Genomic DNA, 20,490 nt, shown 5'->3' on the forward strand with positions numbered 1-20,490 from the left:
TGTGTGTGTGTGTGTGTGTATATATATATATATATATATATTTATGTATGTGTATATGTCTACTACCTTAGGTGTCAGTTGTCTTTGACCCATTGAAAAATAACTACAAATCTGATTTCTGCTCCACAGTTCCCCTCAAGAACAGTTAGTACAAAATCACTTCCACTGTAAAGGCAAAGGTCCTGTATACATTTGACCTGGACAATCAAAATGGTTAAAAAGTAGAATCACCATAGTAAACATGAAGCTAAACTTTCTTCTCAGCTGTCACCATAAATGTCAGTTCAATCACTCTTAATCCTCATAGTAGGGTATTCAGATACTTAAAGTTGGAAGGCCTTTTGATTGTGAATACTTCTGGAAAATTGAGTGGGCCTCTTATGTGCACTTCTACAGGATTGTACCAGATAGCAATCATTGGCATCACTCCTTGAATTTAAGAGCTAAGGGGGTTCAGAACAGTGACTGAGTGTGCCCCTTTTCCAAGCAGCTGTCACTTCAGGTTGCAAAGTAAGTTTGTATATGCAGCTTGTACTCACTGGCAACTACTCTTTTTGAATAAGACTAATTTCTCTCAAACACAAGCAACTTTAGTAAGGTGGGTACAGATCATGCTAACACTTGCATGACCTCTCCATAAATTATATGCACCTTTACACAAATGTTAGAAAGTGAGGAGGCTGAAGAAATGCATGTAAACAGTTTCTACCTGCCCTTTGCAGAAGGCATACAGAAACAGTAGCCTGACTACCTAGAGCCAGGGTGGAACTTAGCATTAGCAGAATTCTTCAAACTGACATACTTGAATCCTAGTGCTCTTAAAGATATAGTGACACACATGGCTAAGAATAACTCATGCATCTCTTTCCCAAGCACAGCCATGAGGTTCATGAGCAAAAGCCACAAAAGTAAACTGTCCAGTAACATCTGCCCCTCTACAGGTGTTAGAAGAAATGCCTTTCTATTTACAATTCCAAACATTTCCAGTGCATGTTGGTATCTTTAAGTTAATAGGGACAGAAGTAGGCCCTGAATAACATACATCCATGGGTTTTTATCCCCCTTCATTTGCAAAAATTCAGCTGCTCTTGGTGCTCAAGAAAACAAGGTACTGACCTCTGACTTGTTTCCTAATGGTGGTGGTCCCTCACTTGAATGCAGCTGGTAGCAGATGCAGGCGTCTGTCCAGATTAGAGTTACTAATAGAGCCCTCCCAAAGCTGAATGGGCTTGTCTTCCTCTGACAACAAAGCACTTTTGGCTTGTCTACATTTGCTGTCCTTTGGTACACAAACACTCGGTAAATTTTCATGTTAGATACACAGGCGACGTATTTTTCAATTCCGCATACAAAAAACCAAGTTTGCTTCTGGTTGGATTCTAAAGCAGCTTCTTGTAAACTTCCCATGCATTTCTGTGACAGCAGCTGTGGTCTTCGCTAGCAAGTGGCACAGGGTCTGGCCAGAGCTATTTAAGGAGGCTGATGTGAGAGAGGGTAACATATTGGTTTAAAAAAGAAGAATGTCAAACCTTGTTGTTATAGCTACTTTTGGTCCAGAGAGAATATAAGCTAGAGTCTCCCCTTTAAATGTGAAAGTGCTTCAAGTGGGGAGGAACAAACAGGTAATGGGTAGAGAAGCTGCAACCAAGTAAGCAGGAATAAGGAAGCAGGAACCAAGTACCTGAATAGACCAGTTCCTAGCAGACATGTACATCAAATAGCCTGGGTCTGCTTTTAAGCAATCCTGCAATGTGCACCCTTCTGACTGCAGGAGGGATTTGTGCAGACTGACTTTCTAAACAGACTGCAAAAATAGTACCTGAAACTCACAAACAATGCCTGACACCCCCCTCCCCTCCACAAATCAACCTGGACCACAGCTTTGACCACATACTGGGAAAAATTTCAAGGCAAAATATTGAGACTGCCCTCAGGCATTAGGTAGCCTGATCATCCTAGCAGATTCCCAGTGAGGATGAAAAGAACAGCAGCAGCATGACCTGCTTGCTTTTTCATATGTGCTACAAATTATTATCAATTGCCTCAGGCCAAAAAAGGCAACCCCATTCAACTGTTCAAGTTAATTTTATCCTGATAGAAATAAGCATGCTTGGTATAGTACTATTAAGATCCAGCTAAGTCAGCTGATGTTCAGCATATTTACACACCATTAACATTAAAACCAGGTGGTTTGCTGGATCTTTGAAATACTGTCTGAATTTCCTTATAACAAACAAAATCAAAATGGACCCAACTCTCTCTTCCTGAACTCAAAGTGCATATTCTGCTCAACTTCAAAGAGAGGGAAAAGCCTAAACTCCTGCCTGCAGTCTTTCTGCTGCAAATGTGGTTAAAACTGCCATTTAAGCCAGTTAAATGGACTTGTGTAGCAGTAACAACCTAGACAAAAGCTGGCCAACATCTGAGCAGCTGGGAGCCACACGCTACATGTTCCCCCTACTCCCTGCCATGAAGGCACCAGGCTCCAGTCTCACTATTGTGCTACCCTGACCCAGGAGGGGTGGCACAAGCGCATGCGTAGTGGCTGGATGGGAACCCACGGGCTGGGAGCAGCTTGTAGGCTGCCAATTGGATAGCAGAGGACCTAGACCACTTCACAGAGAAATCTTGAAAATTGGTTGGTGGAGAGTGAGTAAACACCATGATTCTGTGTAGTCGGACTATGCATCAGGAGTGGCAAACCTATTTGGGGCAGTGGGACAGATCTAGATCGAAGGGCTTCAGTGGGCTGTACCTTTGACACCCCTAGTAGACACAACTATATGATCTAAAATGAATTATATCATTGTTAATCTCCAATTTAGGTCATGAGGTGGCAGCGAGCCTTCAAAGATGTGGGGGGTGAAAAAAAACCCTGATGCTTTGCACCTGGAATCCCTGGACACTGGTACAATTTTCTTTTCACTGACTTAAACTGCCCTGGGATCCTGAGGGAACACATGAACAGCTACACCAGGGCAGCAACTGACAACAAATGCTATAACTATTGAACTAAAGGCTACTTCAGCACAGATGACAACTAACAACTTTTTTTTTTTTTAAACTACAGACTTTTCCTTGCATTATTACTCCAGATTCAAGGCACTTACACCAATCTATGCATTAACTCATCTGTCCAAGCCCTGACAGAGTGGTGAAAGCTGGCAGTTACTGGAACATATTCTACACATTGGGCCTCTTTCTCAAGAAAGCACCTTTACATTGTTCAAAGTGGGTAGGATAGTGCCCTAAGAAAAAACCCTGAGAATACAACTTACCTTCAGCCATTATGAAATGCACAAGGTTTCTGTGCCAACCCTTCTGTCCTAACGGAAGACCAAGTGGGGGTAGGGTGGGAAAGAATATTGTCCACTGACTGCATATTTTTTGACCAGTCAAAGATTATAGCAATTTCACAAAAAACCCCACCCTATATTTTTTTGTAGTTTTCTTGACAGAATTTTTTTTTTTGTTTCTTGACACATTTCCTAGTGCAAAAATTATGCTCCTTTGTATATTATTTGGACCCATTGACAATTTTTTACAATTTTCAACTGATATTTGATTGGTCAAATACCCAGCCCTAACTGGGACATGGCTAAAATGTACTATACGGCACCACACTGCAGTCACGCTTCATCTCCTGGGGTCAGTGAACAACTGTTAAGTAAAGTGTAATGCAGAGCCGGAGGATGTAGTTCATGCTACAGGTCATGTAGATCCCTGTGTAGACGAAGACTAGAGACAATACAATTCTGGCATAAAGCCATTTCTATCAGTCTCTTCAGTATTTAGTGCAGGAAGCAAAAACAATCAGGACTTTTCCTTTTAAAAAAGTCTAGCAAGTGTATGCAAATGATGGGGGAAATACTCATCCATTATTAGCCAGGAATCTTTTCTTCTGATGTCTTGACCAATGAGAAAAACTCATGGCATGAAGGCTTACCTTCTCAAAGCAAGTTTAGTAATGGACACATGAATCTATTTTTTTTTCCAGACGGGATTTCAGCCGCCCCAGTTCTTACTATCCAAATAACTACCCATAGGAAGACAGGACGGAGAGAACAATTTGTTAAACAATTACTGTATTTTCTGATTTTTCAAACCTAGTAACATCAGGTACTGATATTTTCAGCTGGCTTGCTTGCAGCTGTTCACTACTAGTCCGATAAAATAACATACAGCAATGCACAGGGCCACACCTGGATGCCCTCTGTTGGTAGGTCCCAATTCCATAGCTAAGGGAAGAAACACATTTGCAAATAGCAAAGTTGAACACGCAGGTGGATAATGAGGAAGAATTTGTTGCTGAAACATGATGGAATGGTGCTAGAGTATAAATAGTAGTCCCCATCCTGCTTTTCTGACTTAATCTGAAAATATCCAATCTGGAATCCAAACAACCAGAAACATTAAAAGCATACTAGGAAGAATACATGGCTCAAAATACTCAGTCTCATGGTACATTTAGGACTTTTCTAGAAAAAAGGTGGAGGACCATCTTTATTTATGTCAAAGTATCACTAAAAAGCAAAATGCAATTACCCACCCAAAGGCAGGCTTCTCCTCATGTAAGATGCTCTAGGAAAATAGCGAATTACAGGGTGAAAGGACTTTCAGACAAAACTCTTAATAAAACACGTCTACTCTGAACAAGCTTTAAGTTTCTAAGTTACATTAGACTTCATTGCTGCCTTCCATTCTTGCTGTGATCTTCTTGGCCACTGAGAATGTATCTTTCATGTATCAGAGGTTTCAATTGTATTTCTTTTTAATACACAACCTCCCACCCACTCAGAACAACAACTAATTGAGAACCAGTCCATTAAAAGAGATTGCTTTGTGAGAACTGTTATATTTTTTCCCAATTGAACGCCATCATGGAAGACTACTGATGGACTGTTCCTCTGATAAAAAAAAAAACTTTGTAATAAAGGTGCCCATTTTTCTCTTTCCCAACGTCACATATCACAAACTAGTGAGAGTCCAGAAACACACTGGACTGATAACACCACTGTCTGGATCTTGGGTTTCTGTATTCCAACCATTTGAATGGTTGTTCCCAATTACACTGCATCTAAAATGAAGTAAAACTTAAATATTAACTCAAGTTTTCAGGATGTATCAGCCATCACCACTATTCCAACAATTTTGTGGTTAATATACTCTGGTGGTAACATTCAGTAGATTTTCTCATTTGCCGTTAATCAAAACTGGCCAGAAAGATTGACTCTGATATTACCTGCTATCAAAAACATCACCTTAGTTCACATCCCAAATGATCATGCACAGTCCTCACATACGAGAAAACGCAGTAAACAGCTATTCTTTTGAGCAGAGCCTAGCATTGCACATTATATATAGGTCTGTACAAACCTATAATGAACGTAAAATTTAATACAGAAATTCTTAGGTGTTGTGTTTCTAAAATCTCATTAATAAAATATTAACATTCCCTGGAAGCAGCAGGACTTCAAGTTAAATTTTTGGCTTCAATTATATTAAAAAATTGCTCAGAAAATAAATTAAGCCTGCCCTCTCAGGTTACATTCATTAAACTTTTCTGATTTTAAAAAGATTTAGAAATACTGTTCAAGTTTTAAAATAACCTGGGTCTGATTAGACCTAAGCGTTCAAAATAAAACCAATACACAAAGATAGGAGCCGCAGCCCATGCACAAAATTTATTGTGTGCTACTGTTTATAAAATACTTGAATAGTTCAGAACATGCATAAAATTTTTGACTGAGACAGGGGTATATATACAGATTGTACCTTATGGCAAACAAAAAAAGGGAGATGAACTCAAGTGACTTAAGTTTCAAGTTGTGTTCCAGGGGATGAGAAAGGTAGCAAATGTCAAAATATATAACAAAAGTACAGTGGCAATCAGTACAGTTCAGTATTTGTGAACAAATCGGCATAGAATTTCAGTTTTAATTTTAACCAAGCAGTCCTGTAGCTATCAAAATACATGCAGTCTCGATTTTACACTTTCACTAATGCCTTAGCAGTTGAACAGAGCAATTACTTATGCGCTGCATTGCCTAAACAAAAGTATTTCCATAACATTTTCAGTTTCCTTTACAGAGTTAAAAAATAATAAAAAGCTTGCAGCTATTCAGCCCAGTGATTAGCTATTTATGCAACTGTAATACTCACAATAAACTAAAAGTACCAATAACATCTATGTAACCTATAGATGTACATCATAGGCCTATATATTAAATATTTTGCAAAATTAAAACATGCATACACAAAATACAATGCCAAGCTTTACAGACTTGATATGAATCAAAATTTACTTCAACATAATGTACAAAGTTCAATTAAAAGTACCTTAAAATTAAGCAGTTCCATGATTTTTCACTTTAAAATTAGTGTGTGTGTATATATATATATCTATATAGCGATATATATCTATATAGCTATATATATCTATATAGATATCTATCTATATATACCTATAGATATATATAGATATATATAATTTAAATTTTTTTTTCAAGGTGGGGCGAGTTTTGAAAAAGCTGGGCAAAAAAGTTTCTAAATTAAATATATTTTTTTAAATCTGTGTTCAAGTAATAAACTTTCCTATGTAGAAATCTTCTGATAAGCCATAACTACAAAATACAGAATTAGCAGTATCTAAGGAGTGCACCTGAGGTCAGCATTTTATAGAATGACCAACTGAGATTTTTGGCATTTTTCTCTATTTAAAATACAGTTTTTTGCAGCCTCAGATTTTTTAAGACCATTCTATTCTATCTTTTAAAGACATTTCATGAGACCAATGTCCATTAATAAATAGTTAGCTCTAAGGGCTGTATTTAAAAGTCTGATTTAAAAAAAATCTAGCTCTACTGAAAAGAACATCCCATTTGTAAACTTAAAAGTGTTGACAATGATAAGCATAAGATGCTAGTCTAGATGTGCTTTAATGATAACAGCCCAATTATTTTCCCAGATCTCTCCAAGGTTCAGCAGTCAGCGATGGATTTTCTGCCAATACAAGAAGCATGCCGAAGAGATGTTCAAGTCATCACTTATACAGAGGGGCGGTTGTCTCAAAAGCATGATGGTGCTCTTCAGTGGGATCAGGTTGTTTTCCATATCACATTAAGTAGTCAGTTTGACTGATCCCCCTGGCTATTTCATCTGTTGTCATGTCAGAAAGCAGTAAATCTAGGAATTCTCAGGCGAGATATATGTGAGTAAACCAGAAGTTGGAGTAGTCACTGTGCATTGTTGTTACCAGTTCCATTGTTTCCGTTGGCATTTGTGTTTACAGAACTAATACCATCTTGCTGAAGAGCATCTTTTCTTGGTGGCATTCTCTCATTGATCCTATCCAAACCTTTTGCCTCTTCAAAACTGCAGATTTTATGTTGCGGAGAGAATCCTCGTATTGCTTAACAAAATGCAAATTTGATATGTCAGTAATGGAAAAATAAGTTGAAAACATATACTTTTTCTAATAAAATGATATTAAAAGGATAGCTAAGAAACTAGCCAAAGGAACTTGTTATTGCTTTACAACTGCTTATCTAATCCGCTTTCCTGGAATGTCCACTGACAATCATGATTTCAACTTGAGATATAGAACAGTGCATGGCAAATATTTTGCAGGTAGGAATCAAGGGACTTAAAGCCACTTGATTGCTTTGACTGTTCCTGGAGTGTCCAGGTGGTATAACACCAATTGTTTTTGCTGCTGAGTGGATCAGGCTTATCTTAACATCCCCCTAACTTCAACAGAAAGTCAACAGGATATAAGCAGCACAGCAAGTGTAGTGGAGGCAAAGCAGCAAAAGTGTTAAAATAATAACAACAATAATGTATTCACATCCTGCATACAGGCTTATGTCCTGGTCCAACAGTTTTCACGCAGACAAAACTGCAGGATATGGCTCTGACTGTGCTTATCATGTGGATGGCTGAAATGGACACAACTACAGTCTTTTAAGTCAACAAGCTGCTTTAAACAGGAAAGCAGATATTCCTCATTTACCTATCATTCTAAATGAACGAGGAAGGAAACACCTCTAGGTGAATCTATACCTGATCTTGTTTGCCTATAGCCTGCAGTCTTTGGGATATCCTTTACTGTGTGCATGAAGTCTACTGACTCGATCCCTTGCACATATGGAAATCAAAATACCTAGGGAAAAGGATCTTCATCATCACCAGCAACCCAAAGCTGAGTATTTTGTATAGGCAAGATTTTTTTATAGTGTTGTTTTTACACAACAGCATTGTTTCCTAGTACAGCATCACTGATAATCCATGCAATTCATTATGCCTTATACTAGGGGTGTACTGATGAAGATTTTTTGAGCCAATACTGATGGCTGATTATTAATGAGTCATAATCGGCTGATACCAATCCGATTGCTGATATTCAGCCTGGCAGCTTAAAGAGTAGCGTCCAGCTGGTAAGTTTGTTAGGGTGGAAGGGGTGGGGGGAGCAGATAGACACCTCCGCAGCGAGGGAGGCAGTGGGGCTGGGGCAGGCACTGCCCAGCCAAGGTGACACAGGATGGAGCCACAAGCGGTTCCTCCAGGGGGTACAGGGAGTAGGGGGTGGCTCCCCCTCTTGTACGCATCCCTGGGGCAGGCACAGCGGCGTTGCGCCCCCTGGACCTGTGTGCGGGGCGAGGCGAGGCTGCCAGTGAAGGCCAGAGGCAACGTCGGGCTGTTCCTGGTGATGGTTGGGCTGAGGCTGCACTCAGGGCAGGTGGCGATGATGGCAGTGGGACTGGGTCTATGGGGTGGGTATCCCCTGTAATCCCCCCCAGCACCACCGCTGCCCGCCCTAAACACAGTCCCAGCCCAGCCTCCCCTGCCAGAAAGAGCCTGGGACCACCCCCAGCCTGTAACAGCAGCCTGCCCATGCCCCATGCACAGACCTGGGGGGCACAAGGCCCCTATACCTCCCTTGGGGATGTGTGTAGCAGCAGAAGCTGCCCCCTCCCTGTGCCCCACCTGGATGAACCACTCATGGCTCCATCCCATGCCCTGTCCCACCTGGGCAACGCCTGCCCTAGCCCCACTCCCACATCACAGGGGCCTCAATGTACCCTCCCACGTCCCTTCCCTCCCCCTCAACAGACTTACCAGCTGGACACTGCTCTTAAAGGTGCCGGGCTGGCTGCATGATTGCTGCTGCTGTGCACATGCACATGGTATTTATTGATGGCATTATCTGCCACATCAGCCAAAAAATGCCAATTGCCAATAACATCAATTTTCCTTTTATTGGTGCTGATATATAGACAGATGTATTGATGCACCTCTACCTTATACTGTCAAGTCCATATATATATTATTAACAATTTTGGTCAACAGCTACCTCAAAATGTCACAGTAAAACCAGGAACATATCTTGCACTACCAGATGTGTTATGGAAAGTGATGAGAATATCAGATTTAAACCCAACTAAAAATAAACTTTATCAAAAGAAACATGCATAAATCAATGCCCCCCTAAAAAAAGCCCCGACATAATAGAAATTGTAGTTGAATGCAGAAAAACCCCAAATTCAACACTATCATTTTTAAAAATTTCAAGAAACATCAGCACACATTACAACATACACACAGATGTGAACATGCGCGCGCATGTATGCATACAGAAGAAAAAAAGCAAAAGTCTAATGTGTGTAAAGTAATAAGAATTTTCCTAAAATATTACTAAAGATGATAATCATCTGAAAGCAAGAAATGAATGTTACATGTAAAAGGGATGAATCAATACAAATGGTTCATACTGGTTGTGCAAGTTGAAAATAAGTCACACCCACACAGAATACTTTTGATCTCCCTCCCAGACACCACAGATCTCTGCCAATTGCAAAGACTCTGATCATACCTTTTTCAGCCTCAATTGCCTCTACAGTGGCTGTACAGAAGTGAGCAGATGCATGCAAAATGAATGAGAAAGATGAAGAGTGTAATATCGCATAGCAGAAAAGGCAATGATCAATTTAATATATTATACCAAACCAGATTAGATTGCAATTATTTTATAGTGCAAATTAAGATTTTTTTTAAAAAAATTTAAAGTGAAACTACTCCTATATCTTGGGAGACACAATTTATCAAATGTAACATTCATATATGCTTCATTTACAAACTTACATGACTGGCAAATGTATTACTCACATAAAATACTCAATATACAACCCCAATACTGTTAAAGTAAGGGGCAGAGTTTGAATTTTAACTCACTCTTTCAGATTTCTTTCTTTCTTTCTTTTTTAAAGGTCTACAGTATAATACTTAGCTTTGTGACATTACCAAGGAATATGGTTAATATGACCAATTCTTTTTAACATGAAAAAATACTAATTTAACTGGCTGGTTTTTTATGTTTATTAAATAAAGAGCCTTTCACATTCAGAAGCTGAACTTAGTTTTTGTGTTGCATTCTGAGCTAAAAAGGGATACTTGCAGTCCCAATAATATCCAACAATAAAAGACAGATTTAAGATCATAAAAATGAATTCTGGCAAGTCACATTTAAGAAGTGACCAATGTCAAGGAAGATTTAGGGGAATCAACCAAGATATTTATTTACAACTGGAAGAGATTTGGGGCAAATGCTCTCTGATCAAGCTTGGTGGGCTAGTGAATTTTCAGTGTGAACATTTCAAAGATTGAACTGACTAGTCAGTGTTTTTTAAATTAAGTAGCTGTGAAAACAGCTGTAACATTTTTAGAGCAAAAGATTTTTCACTACCTTGCATGTGCAGAAAGCATAGCTATAACATCTATAAGGCTTTCATGCAAAATTATTAGTACAGCCTTGTTGCTAAAAGTCTTAATAGTAAAATCTCAAGCAACATTCTAAAATTGGCTCATAAATGGTTCTGCGCATCTATCCATCTGTCCTATATCTAACTCAGTCATTTAAAAATCTTCCATGTAGTAGATAATTTACATAATGCTAATCCAACTTACTAAAAGGAATTGTAAGAGAGGAATTATTTGAGTGAATCTTGGGGAACAAAATTAGCAGGTATATGAATTATCAACAAAAGGACTTGAAATCATGGTGTTGGCAAATGCCAATAATTTCTAGAAGGGTACTTTGGAAAACAGGTATTTGTATTCTAAAACCCGTACTGATAGCTTACATATATAACATACCATTTTAACTTTTATGTATTGGATGTTTGGAGTTAGAGGGTTCCTGTACTTCAAATCCAAATAAATGAGATACAATACCAAGTTTAAATTAAAAGGCAACTTGGAAGAATGATTTCATGTTTATGTTAAGAAAAAAAACTGTTTCTAAGTGGCAAAAATTAAAAATGGTCTAGAACTATTTTAAAATCTAATCAAATATAGTTTGTTATCATAATAAGTGCCAGTTTGCCTTACAAATATAAAACGACAGAATTACACCTTTTTCTACCATTTCCTGTTACTTGTGAGGTCTTTGCTTTCAATCTTTTCCTTAAAAGATCATGGATACTGATTAACTTCTGTAAATTATGTAGTTTGGTCAGACACAAATTTCAAAAGTTGTTACCTGAATTAATTCTACTTGAACCACTATTGTTTCAGAAATCTTAGGATATAAAGTTACAAGAAGGCAGTCTGTCACACTGATGAGCATTAATGAACTGACTGGAAAATACCACTTTTATAAGACTGCAAAATCTTAATCCAGAAGATATTTTATCACTTAGTTTCTACATAGATGTCTCCATGTTAAAAGTGTATGCTTAATAAATCCAGACTCTTCACACAACAGTACCATAATATACTAATGTCTGATCCTGAAATTCTTCCTCAAGAAAAGTTCCCAATTCATTTTGTTTAGAATTATAATCCACAGATATTCAAGGTACTAAACCTATGATATTTTATACCATCTTCAGTTGCAAGAGCCCTGTAATAAAAGACCTGTATTGATGCAAAACTCAGGCTAATAAGAAAAACCAAAACCTTCCCAATTCCTCTGAACAATAGCCAGAATGGTAGAAGGCAGGGTTGGTTTGCACCTTAAAGACTAACTAAATCAGAGATGTGTAGCATGAGTCTTCTTGAACCAGAGCTCACTTTGGTCAGACTGGTAATTAAGGCATGAGGTTCAGCAAAATTCTTAAGTATCTGACTCCAAACAATTTCAGTGAGACTACTCAAAAAATGTAAATTTAGGCTTCTGTTCAAGTACCTTGCTGAATCAGATCTTGGTTTGTTAAAATGGTAACTTGCATTCACATTTACTAAGAAATCATATCTGAGGCTATCATGTTTTGTTTGAACTTCATTATTTTAACATTCTCTCTTATCAGCTTATGTAGACTATATAGCTATTAAAAGCATAACAATGTAAAAATGTTAGAAACGGACAAAGGCAATGGATAAGTGTACATGTCTCTTGAATAATCCATAAAAGGATTTTCTTCTATATTCATGCCAATATTCATAGATTCATAGATGTTAGGGTCGGAAGGGACCTCAATAGATCATCGAGTCCGACCCCCTCCAGAGGCAAGACAGAGTGCTGGGTCCAGATGACCCCAGCTAGATGCGTATCTAACCTCCTCTTGAAGACCTCCAGGGTAGGGGAGAGCACCACCTCCCTTGGGAGCCCGTTCCAGACCTTGGCCACTCGAACTGTGAAGAAGTTCTTCCTAATGTCCAATCTAAATCTGCTCTCTGCTAGCTTGTGGCCATTATTTCTTGTAACCCCCCAGGGGCACCTTGGTAAATAAATACTCACCAATTCCCTTCTGTGCCCCCGTGATGAACTTATAGGCAGCTACAAGGTCGCGCCTCAACCTTCTCTTGCGGAGGCTGAAAAGGTCCAGCTTCTCTAGTCTCTCCTCGTAGGGCTGGGTCTGCAGGCCCTTAACCATATGAGTGGCCCTTCTCTGGACCCTCTCCAGGTTATCCGCATCCCTCTTGAATTGCGGCGCCCAGAATTGCACGCAGTACTCCAACTGCAGTCTGACCAGCGCCCGACAGAGGGGAAGAATCACCTCCTTGGATCTATTTGTCATGCATCTGCTGATGCACGATAAAGTGCCATTGGCTTTTCTGATGGCTTCGTCACACTGCCGACTCATGTTCATCTTGGAGTCCACTAGGACTCCAAGATCCCTTTCCACTTCCGTGCCACCAAACAGGTCATTCCCTAGGCTGTAGGTGTGCTGGACATTTTTCCTCCCTAGGTGCAGCACTTTGCATTTCTCCTTGTTGAACTGCATCCTGTTGTTTTCTGCCCACTTGTCCAACCTGTCATTCTGTTGTTTTCTGCCCACTTGTCTAACCTGTCCAGGTCTGCTTGCAGCTGTTCCCTGCCCTCTGGCGTGTCCACTTCCCCCCATAGCTTTGTGTCATCTGCAAACTTGGACAGAGTACACTTCACTCCCTCATCCAAGTCGCTGATGAAGACATTAAAGAGTATTGGTCCAAGGACCGAGCCCTGCGGGACCCCACTGCCCACACCCTTCCAGGTCGAAACCGACCCATCCACCACGACTCTCTGGGTGCGACCCTCTAGCCAATTCGCCACCCACCGGACTGTGTAGTCATCCAAGTCACAGCCTCTTAACTTGTTCACCAGTATGGGGTGGGATACCGTATCGAAGGCCTTCCTGAAGTCTAAGTATACGACATCCACCCCTCCTCCTGTGTCCAGGCGTTTCGTAACCTGGTCATAAAAAGAGACTAGTCAGGCATGATCTGCCTGCCACAAACCCGTGCTGGTTTCACCTCAGCATAATTTGTCCTGCCGGGCTCTCGCAAATGTGAGCCTTGATAATTTTTTCAAAGACTTTGCCAAGGATGGAGGTGAGACTGACTGGCCTATAGTTGCCCGGGTCCTCCTTCCTCCCCTTCTTGAAAATGGGGACCACATTGGCCCTTTTCCAGTCCTCCGGGACTTGGCCCGTGCGCCACAAGCGTTCAAATATTCCCGCCAGTGGCTCTGCAATGATGTCGGCCAGTGCCTTCAGCACCCTCGGATGGAGCTCATCCCGGCCTGCCGACTTAAAGGCATCCAGTTCTTCCAAATGACTCTGCACCACCTCAGGATCTACGTATGGAAGTCTGGCGCCTTGCTGCTGCCTCTCTACAACCCCAGTGAGAGACTTGTCGTGTCCCTCGCTTAGGAACACTGAGGCAAAGAACTCGTTGAGGAGTTCAGCCTTGTCCCCCCTGTCTGTCACCAATTGTTTCTGCCCATTTAGCAGGGGTCCTATTCCTCCCTGGGCCTTCCTTTTACTCCCTATATATCTAAAAAACAATTTCTTGTTGTCCTTTACTTGGGATGCCATCCTCAGCTCCATGGTAGCTTTGGCCCACCTAACTGCTTCCCTACAAGCATGAGCAGAGGAGGTATATTCATCTTTAGTGATCTCTCCCTGTTTCCACTTTTTATGTGCTCCCCTTTTGGCCCTTAGGCTGCCCTGGATTTCTCTGGTCAGCCAGGGAAGCCTCCTGGCCCCTTTCCCTCTTTTACCCGCATGGGGATCGTCTCGCTTTGTGCCCAAAGGATCGTTTCCTTAAGGCACAGCCACCCTTCTTGGGCTCCCATCACTTCAAAACTCCTACTCTGCAGTGCGTCCTTGACCAATCGCCCGAGTTCATTTAAATCAGCTTTCCTAAAGTCTAGCACTTTCACCCTACTAGTTACCTTACCCACTCGACGTCTTATGGTGAATTCTATTATTAGGTGATCACTGTCTCCCAAATGGCTACCGATCTGGAGGTCCCCTACCATGTCATCCCCCGTTGCCAATACCAGATCCAGTATGGCATTCCCCCTAGTGGGACCATGTACCTCCTGTATCAGGTGGGGGTCCTGTACACAGGTTAGAAACCTGCGTGAGCGGTGGGACTTTGCTGTCTGCGTCTCCCAGCAGATGTCCGGGTAGTTTAGGTCCCCCATGACTACCGCCTCTTTAGCTTTTATGGTCTCCAAGAGCTGCCTCAGGAGCCCCGAATCTATTTCTTCCCCTTGGTGTGGGGGTCTGTAGCAGACCCCTACCACCAAATCCCTTTCTCCTTGCCCCCCATGTAGCCTAACCCACAATCCTTCTACTTCCTCATCCTTGGATTCCGTGTTGATGAGGGTTGATGTATATTGCTCATTGACATAGAGCGCAACCCCTCCCCCTTTTTTCCCCACCCTGTCCTTTCTGTACAATCTATAACCTTCAATATGTACCGCCCAGTCGTGGGATGAATCCCACCAGGTTTCCGTTAGCCCTACTAAGTCATAGGTGTTTTGTGCAAGCAGGAGCGCTAGTTCATCCTGCTTGTTTCCCATGCTCCTAGCATTAGTATATAGGTACTTGAGTCCTGCGACAGGTGCCTTTGCTGCCCCCCCACTCCGAGTCCCAAGGGGCCCCTTATTTCTTACCTTCTCGATTTATACTTTCCTGATTTATATTTATTTTCAGATAGTTCCCTTAGTTATCACTGATAAATATAAACTATAACCCTTTCACTTTCCTTAGAATGCCTGTTATTATACCTCAGTCTCTTATTTTACACTGAGACAATTCCTCATAATTTAAATATATTATACTGGGTGTCATTTTGGTGCCCTATGCTGCTTTTTCTCCAGGACTGTAAATCATGTTACAGTGGCCTTATTAATACATACAATATTCCTGATGTGGTCTTACAACAACTTACTAAAGCAGTATTTGTTGTCTCCATCTCCCCTCCCCACCATCATATTCTCTGCTAATATTCTCTGGAGTACTGTGTCCAGTTTTGGGCACTGCACTTCAAGAGGGACATGGAGAATCTGGAGAAGGTTCAAACAAGGGCCACTTGCATGATTAGTGGCCTCCATGAAAGACCCTACAAGGGGATGTTGAGAGATCTGGATCTCTTCAGTCCTCACAAGAGACATCTTTAAGTTGTAGCCGTCTATAAGGTTATCAAGGGAGACAACAGGGAACTGGTGATGCACCATTTATCACGGCACCCCAGGGAGTAACTAGGAATTAATGGGTGCAAACTAGTGGAGAGTAGATTTAGGTTAGACATTAGGAAGAATATTTTTACAGTAAGGGTGGCCAGAACCTGGAATGGGCTTCCAAGAGAGATAATACTATCACCTAACTTGGAGGTCTTCAAGAGGAGGCTTGATAGTAACCTGGCTGGGGTCATCTGACCTCTGTCCTCTTTCCTGCTGGGGCAGGGGGTCAGACATGATGATCCATTGTGGTCCCTTCCAACTCTACAATCTATGAATCTATTAATCGAATAACCCAGTACAGTTTTTTTGTCACTTTAAGAACAAACTATGCCCAACTTCTCTGAAATCTCATTATGACACTGTTAAAGGTATTTCTTGATCAAAATTTGAAGATAGGTCCAAATTACATTTCTGAAGCTTCAAATCAAAGCAGTTTAATTTGATATAACCATACCTATATATAAGCATATAAAGTATATGTAAAATTAACTAATATATTTTATCAGTGCTGATTTCAGTCCAAATCTCTTAGACAAAGGCAGAAAACCCTAGAACTATAAGAGATATAATGGAAACAAAGTTCAGCAGTGGCCAATTCGTTCAGATGCAAACTGCCCACCTGCCCCCTCCCTTACCCAAATCAGAACCACTCTACTTAGAATTTGAGAGACTGGGGAAAAACACCAACAATTATTGTATCTCATGACTTGACAACTGAACAAAAACAAAATAAATGTAAGGCTTAAAGATCACACAGCATAACTTATAGTTATTTTATCTTCTCAATTATAATGAACTATAATTATTTCTAATTCTACAAAATTTACAAGTTACTGTGCTGTAATAGGTTTTGTAAAAGTAATGAAACCTTTGTAATCTGAAAACTCATTACAGCACTGGATATTAATCTTCATCAAGAAATGTAGAATTCACCAGTCTTGTGATAGTTTAGCAAAGTGTAAATTATTAAGGTTCTATTACACTTACGGAACTTCAAAACTCTACCTGTTGTAGTTTTGAAATTGAGCATTATATTTATATTTGAAATCTTTAATGATTTTTTAATGTTAGAAACAGTACAGAAAAAGCAGAAACTCTAAAAGAACTGGAGCACAGGCATCAATAAGAAATAAAATACCATACTACATTGAGGAGAGTTAACACCTGAAGTTATTCTGAAAGTGTCACATGGACATATAACTCACATGTAATGATTTAATGCATCAAGGAATACTGCAACAAAGCATTCTGGAGTCAGAAAACCCCCCCCCAAATTGTCTTTTGCATATTTTCCAACTGTCCAGCTTTTTCTCCTCTAATAATAATATGTTGTATGTGCTATGTTATCATATCTTTTTCTAGTCACTTTGATCATCTCTCTGATGTTGATAATGAAATATGAAGAAAAACTAGTAAATGAGGGAAGGGAAATTAAAGCACAGACTTGTCTTTTTAAAGCAATAGAGTGTTTCACTAAACAATGAAAATACAAACTAACACTGTAAGACATGCTATTTGAAGAGCTGAATGGATTGAGGAACATACACCATTTGTTGTTATAGACATTCACAAAACAAATCACATACATAAACTGGACATATAAGCTTAGCCTGCAGACATTATATGTCCATCAAAAATTATTAAATATATGACATTTATGTTTCAAGACTAGTAAAGACCACTGACAAATAAGCTGAAAGTTCAATAAACTGGTTAAAAATCATAAAGAAAATTTTTAAAATTTCAAGTAAGTGTTAATTACAAAATGCAAAAGCAGCTACTCTTTGATTTCACAACAGATTGCATAAAAACAGGATTCTGTTACTATATCCAAATCTTTCAACAGTGCTCAAAACCAGCCTTAGGACTGACAGCACTGGGCACTGCACCCATGCCCTAGGCAGACAGCTAGAATGCATTCAAGGAGTTTATACTTAAGACTACTGCAGTGATGTGAAGTCCAGTTTCCAACATAATATTTCAATTATCCACCACATTGCACATAAATCTGGACTTCATCCTTTTGATACATTTTGTAGGATATCATAATATTTTCTTATGTCTAGTTAATCTGTTACGGGTCCTCTGAAAAATTGATTGATTCAGTGCTTAAAACAAACTCAAAAATATCAACTTCTACAAAATATTCAATGAGCCAGATTACAGGTATATTTTGTATATAGTTCTTTTTATTTTCATGCAAAAATATATGCACACTTAGTAAACACCCTTTTATTCTGATTTATTTACAAGATTTAAATTCAATCCGTTTATTCTTGATTGATTTTATAACAATTACTAAATATTTTTCAAGTACATTTATGTTCAAAATGCACAGACAATGTGCAGCAGCAAATGTAGCAAACCTCAAAAACAAGGTGCTACAATGCTGCTTCTACATCAAGAGACAGACACAAGTGTCTGGGATAGTGGTTTAATTTTAACATTTATACAGACATACATCTATACCTAGAGAGAGACAGACAGATTTAAGAAAGCAGCTACATCTGCAGAGGAAGGAAACAGCATGTTACAAGGACAATTCAGGGAGGTCAATTATACATAAAACATTTGACAAACAACATGGAGAACAAATTTTGGCATTAATTACCAGGGTACAAAACATAGCACATTTCAATTTACCAGTGAAGTGCAAAATAGAGCTCTGCAGCCTGTAGCTGTTTGTTAATACTAACATCAAAAAGTATTTGGCATCTGCCAATTAAAAGTACTAACATGTCTGTAACAAAAATGTTTAAATAAAAAGTGGACAAGTAAAGATGCAAAATTACATTGCACTTTCTGTATCTGTAATGTAATGTAATAACCTAATGACTAGATTCCGTAATCTGCTCTAGAAGGTCACCCCACATCTGAGATACTCCTGCCACTAGAAAAATTCTAAACTAAGGAAGCTCAAAGACTGACAATTGTGGTCTAACACTGCTAAAATCATTTGCTTTTAGTTTTATACCCTGGTTAGGTATCCATTTCACATTGCCTGATTAACACATAATACTATGCTTGTATCAGCCGCTAAGACATGAACTGAAAAGCATAAGAAATTCCCTGCATGCATTATGTGTAGTGTTAGCAAAAGAGTGAGATGTGCCCCAGTCCATCTGAGGCACAGCTAGTTGCATAACATCATTACCACTTTGCAGGGTCTGTCGTCCTCCAGCCAACACTCCACTAGGTAACATGCCAGTGGGAGTCAAACCCTTGAGTGTCAGCACACTTTCACTCTCCTCCCTATGATTGAAGGAAAAAAAATGCTAGTTTCTTAATTATTTCAATAAACTTAAAGTAAAATAAGCGGATTTTTTTTTGCTATGTGCCATAGTTAATCGAATATAAGACAAGATCCCCCCCCAATCAGCATAAAGGAAAAAGGCTCCTCATCTTACATCCACATACAAAAAACCCCACATTAAATACATATAATTAAACTGCTGCTAAATGCAGCATGTGCTCCTGGAAACCAACTATGAAGTTGATTGAACGATGAGGTTGATTAAATACAGCCAATACTGAGCATGACTATAGAACACATGGTCCATATTGGGCAAACATACTGATGGGAACCTACCACCACAAGGACAGGTTTAGTGCAGCCCATCAGAATAAGAAATATGGTAGTGCCCATTACACACAGTCCCCCTCAGTGCAGACTCTCTTTAAAGTCAAGGGCTCGACACTGACTACATTTCAACTTCTTTTTCATTCCTACAGCTGAGTTGTGCCTTTCTTTCTTGTTCCCAATTATTCCTGTTCCTTCACCAGCCTTAAGTGTCTGTCAAATATCACCAAACAGGACTCCAGATAGTTCAACCAGAATCCTTCTGTCACCCACTCTTGGCTTGTCACACACGATTAGTGTGGCCTTGCATTCCATGAGATAGAGCCAGACTTAGGCCTCAAATATATATACATTTTTGGAGGATCCCAGGACTCATGACAAGAACACCCAGTTCCAGTCATGAGTGGGGAGCTAATTAGCACATGAACCCTTTGTGAGGTGTCTGAAGTACACACACACACACACACACACACACGGAGCATGTTGAACTGTGGAGTCACCATGGCTTGAAATCCTGTTGACTCTGCTGGGGCCCAGCCCAACAAACCATATGGTAAATAATGAACCTTTTGGCTTTGGACTAATATCATGCATAGTTTGTATGATATAAGTAGGGAAAAAAAAGTGCTGCTTAGAAGTGTAGTTATGACATACCTATGCTAAAACTGGCAGCAGTTCAAAATAAAAGTAAAATGCATTAATTCTGGGTGAACTAAGCCTATGGGTAGCCAGAGTAATTTATTACAAGCATGTTTATTTCAAAGTCAGTGTTTTCAAATTTGCCCCTCACTTCCATATGATGGGGGGGCAGAGGGGGGTGTCTGACAGTAAATTGGGGGGGTTGCAGAGGGAAAAAGTTGGGGGGGGGAGAGGCAGAGAGCAAGGGGGCCACCTGACCCCAGACAGATTTATTTTCCCTGCTGTAGCAGTGGGAAGGGGACAAAGTCAAGGCAGACCT

At 40.0% G+C, this 20,490-nt stretch overlaps 1 protein-coding gene across 6 annotated transcripts in view; it reads right to left on the bottom strand.

Moving 5' to 3' along the window:
* Positions 1–5,658: 5,658 nt before the first annotated feature.
* Positions 5,659–20,490, bottom strand: part of PPP3CB (protein phosphatase 3 catalytic subunit beta) — an 86,356-nt gene continuing 71,524 nt past the window's right edge. For 3 of the 6 annotated variants that reach the window (XM_014601398.3, XM_019497097.2, XM_059729720.1), the window contains 3 exons: positions 19,107–19,204; positions 9,872–9,901; positions 5,659–7,411 (listed from right to left, as the gene is read on the bottom strand). In XM_014601398.3, the coding sequence (XP_014456884.1) occupies positions 7,236–7,411; positions 9,872–9,901; positions 19,107–19,204 (304 nt within the window). In that variant the 3' untranslated portion in view covers positions 5,659–7,235. The remainder of the gene's footprint in view (positions 7,412–9,871; positions 9,902–19,106; positions 19,205–20,490) is intronic. The other 3 variants (XM_006263966.4, XM_019497100.2, XM_059729721.1) reach the window with 1 other exon arrangement.

Source organism: Alligator mississippiensis, chromosome 6 (genome assembly GCF_030867095.1).
Source record: "Alligator mississippiensis isolate rAllMis1 chromosome 6, rAllMis1, whole genome shotgun sequence".
In the NCBI taxonomy this organism is placed as follows: domain Eukaryota; kingdom Metazoa; phylum Chordata; order Crocodylia; family Alligatoridae; genus Alligator; species Alligator mississippiensis.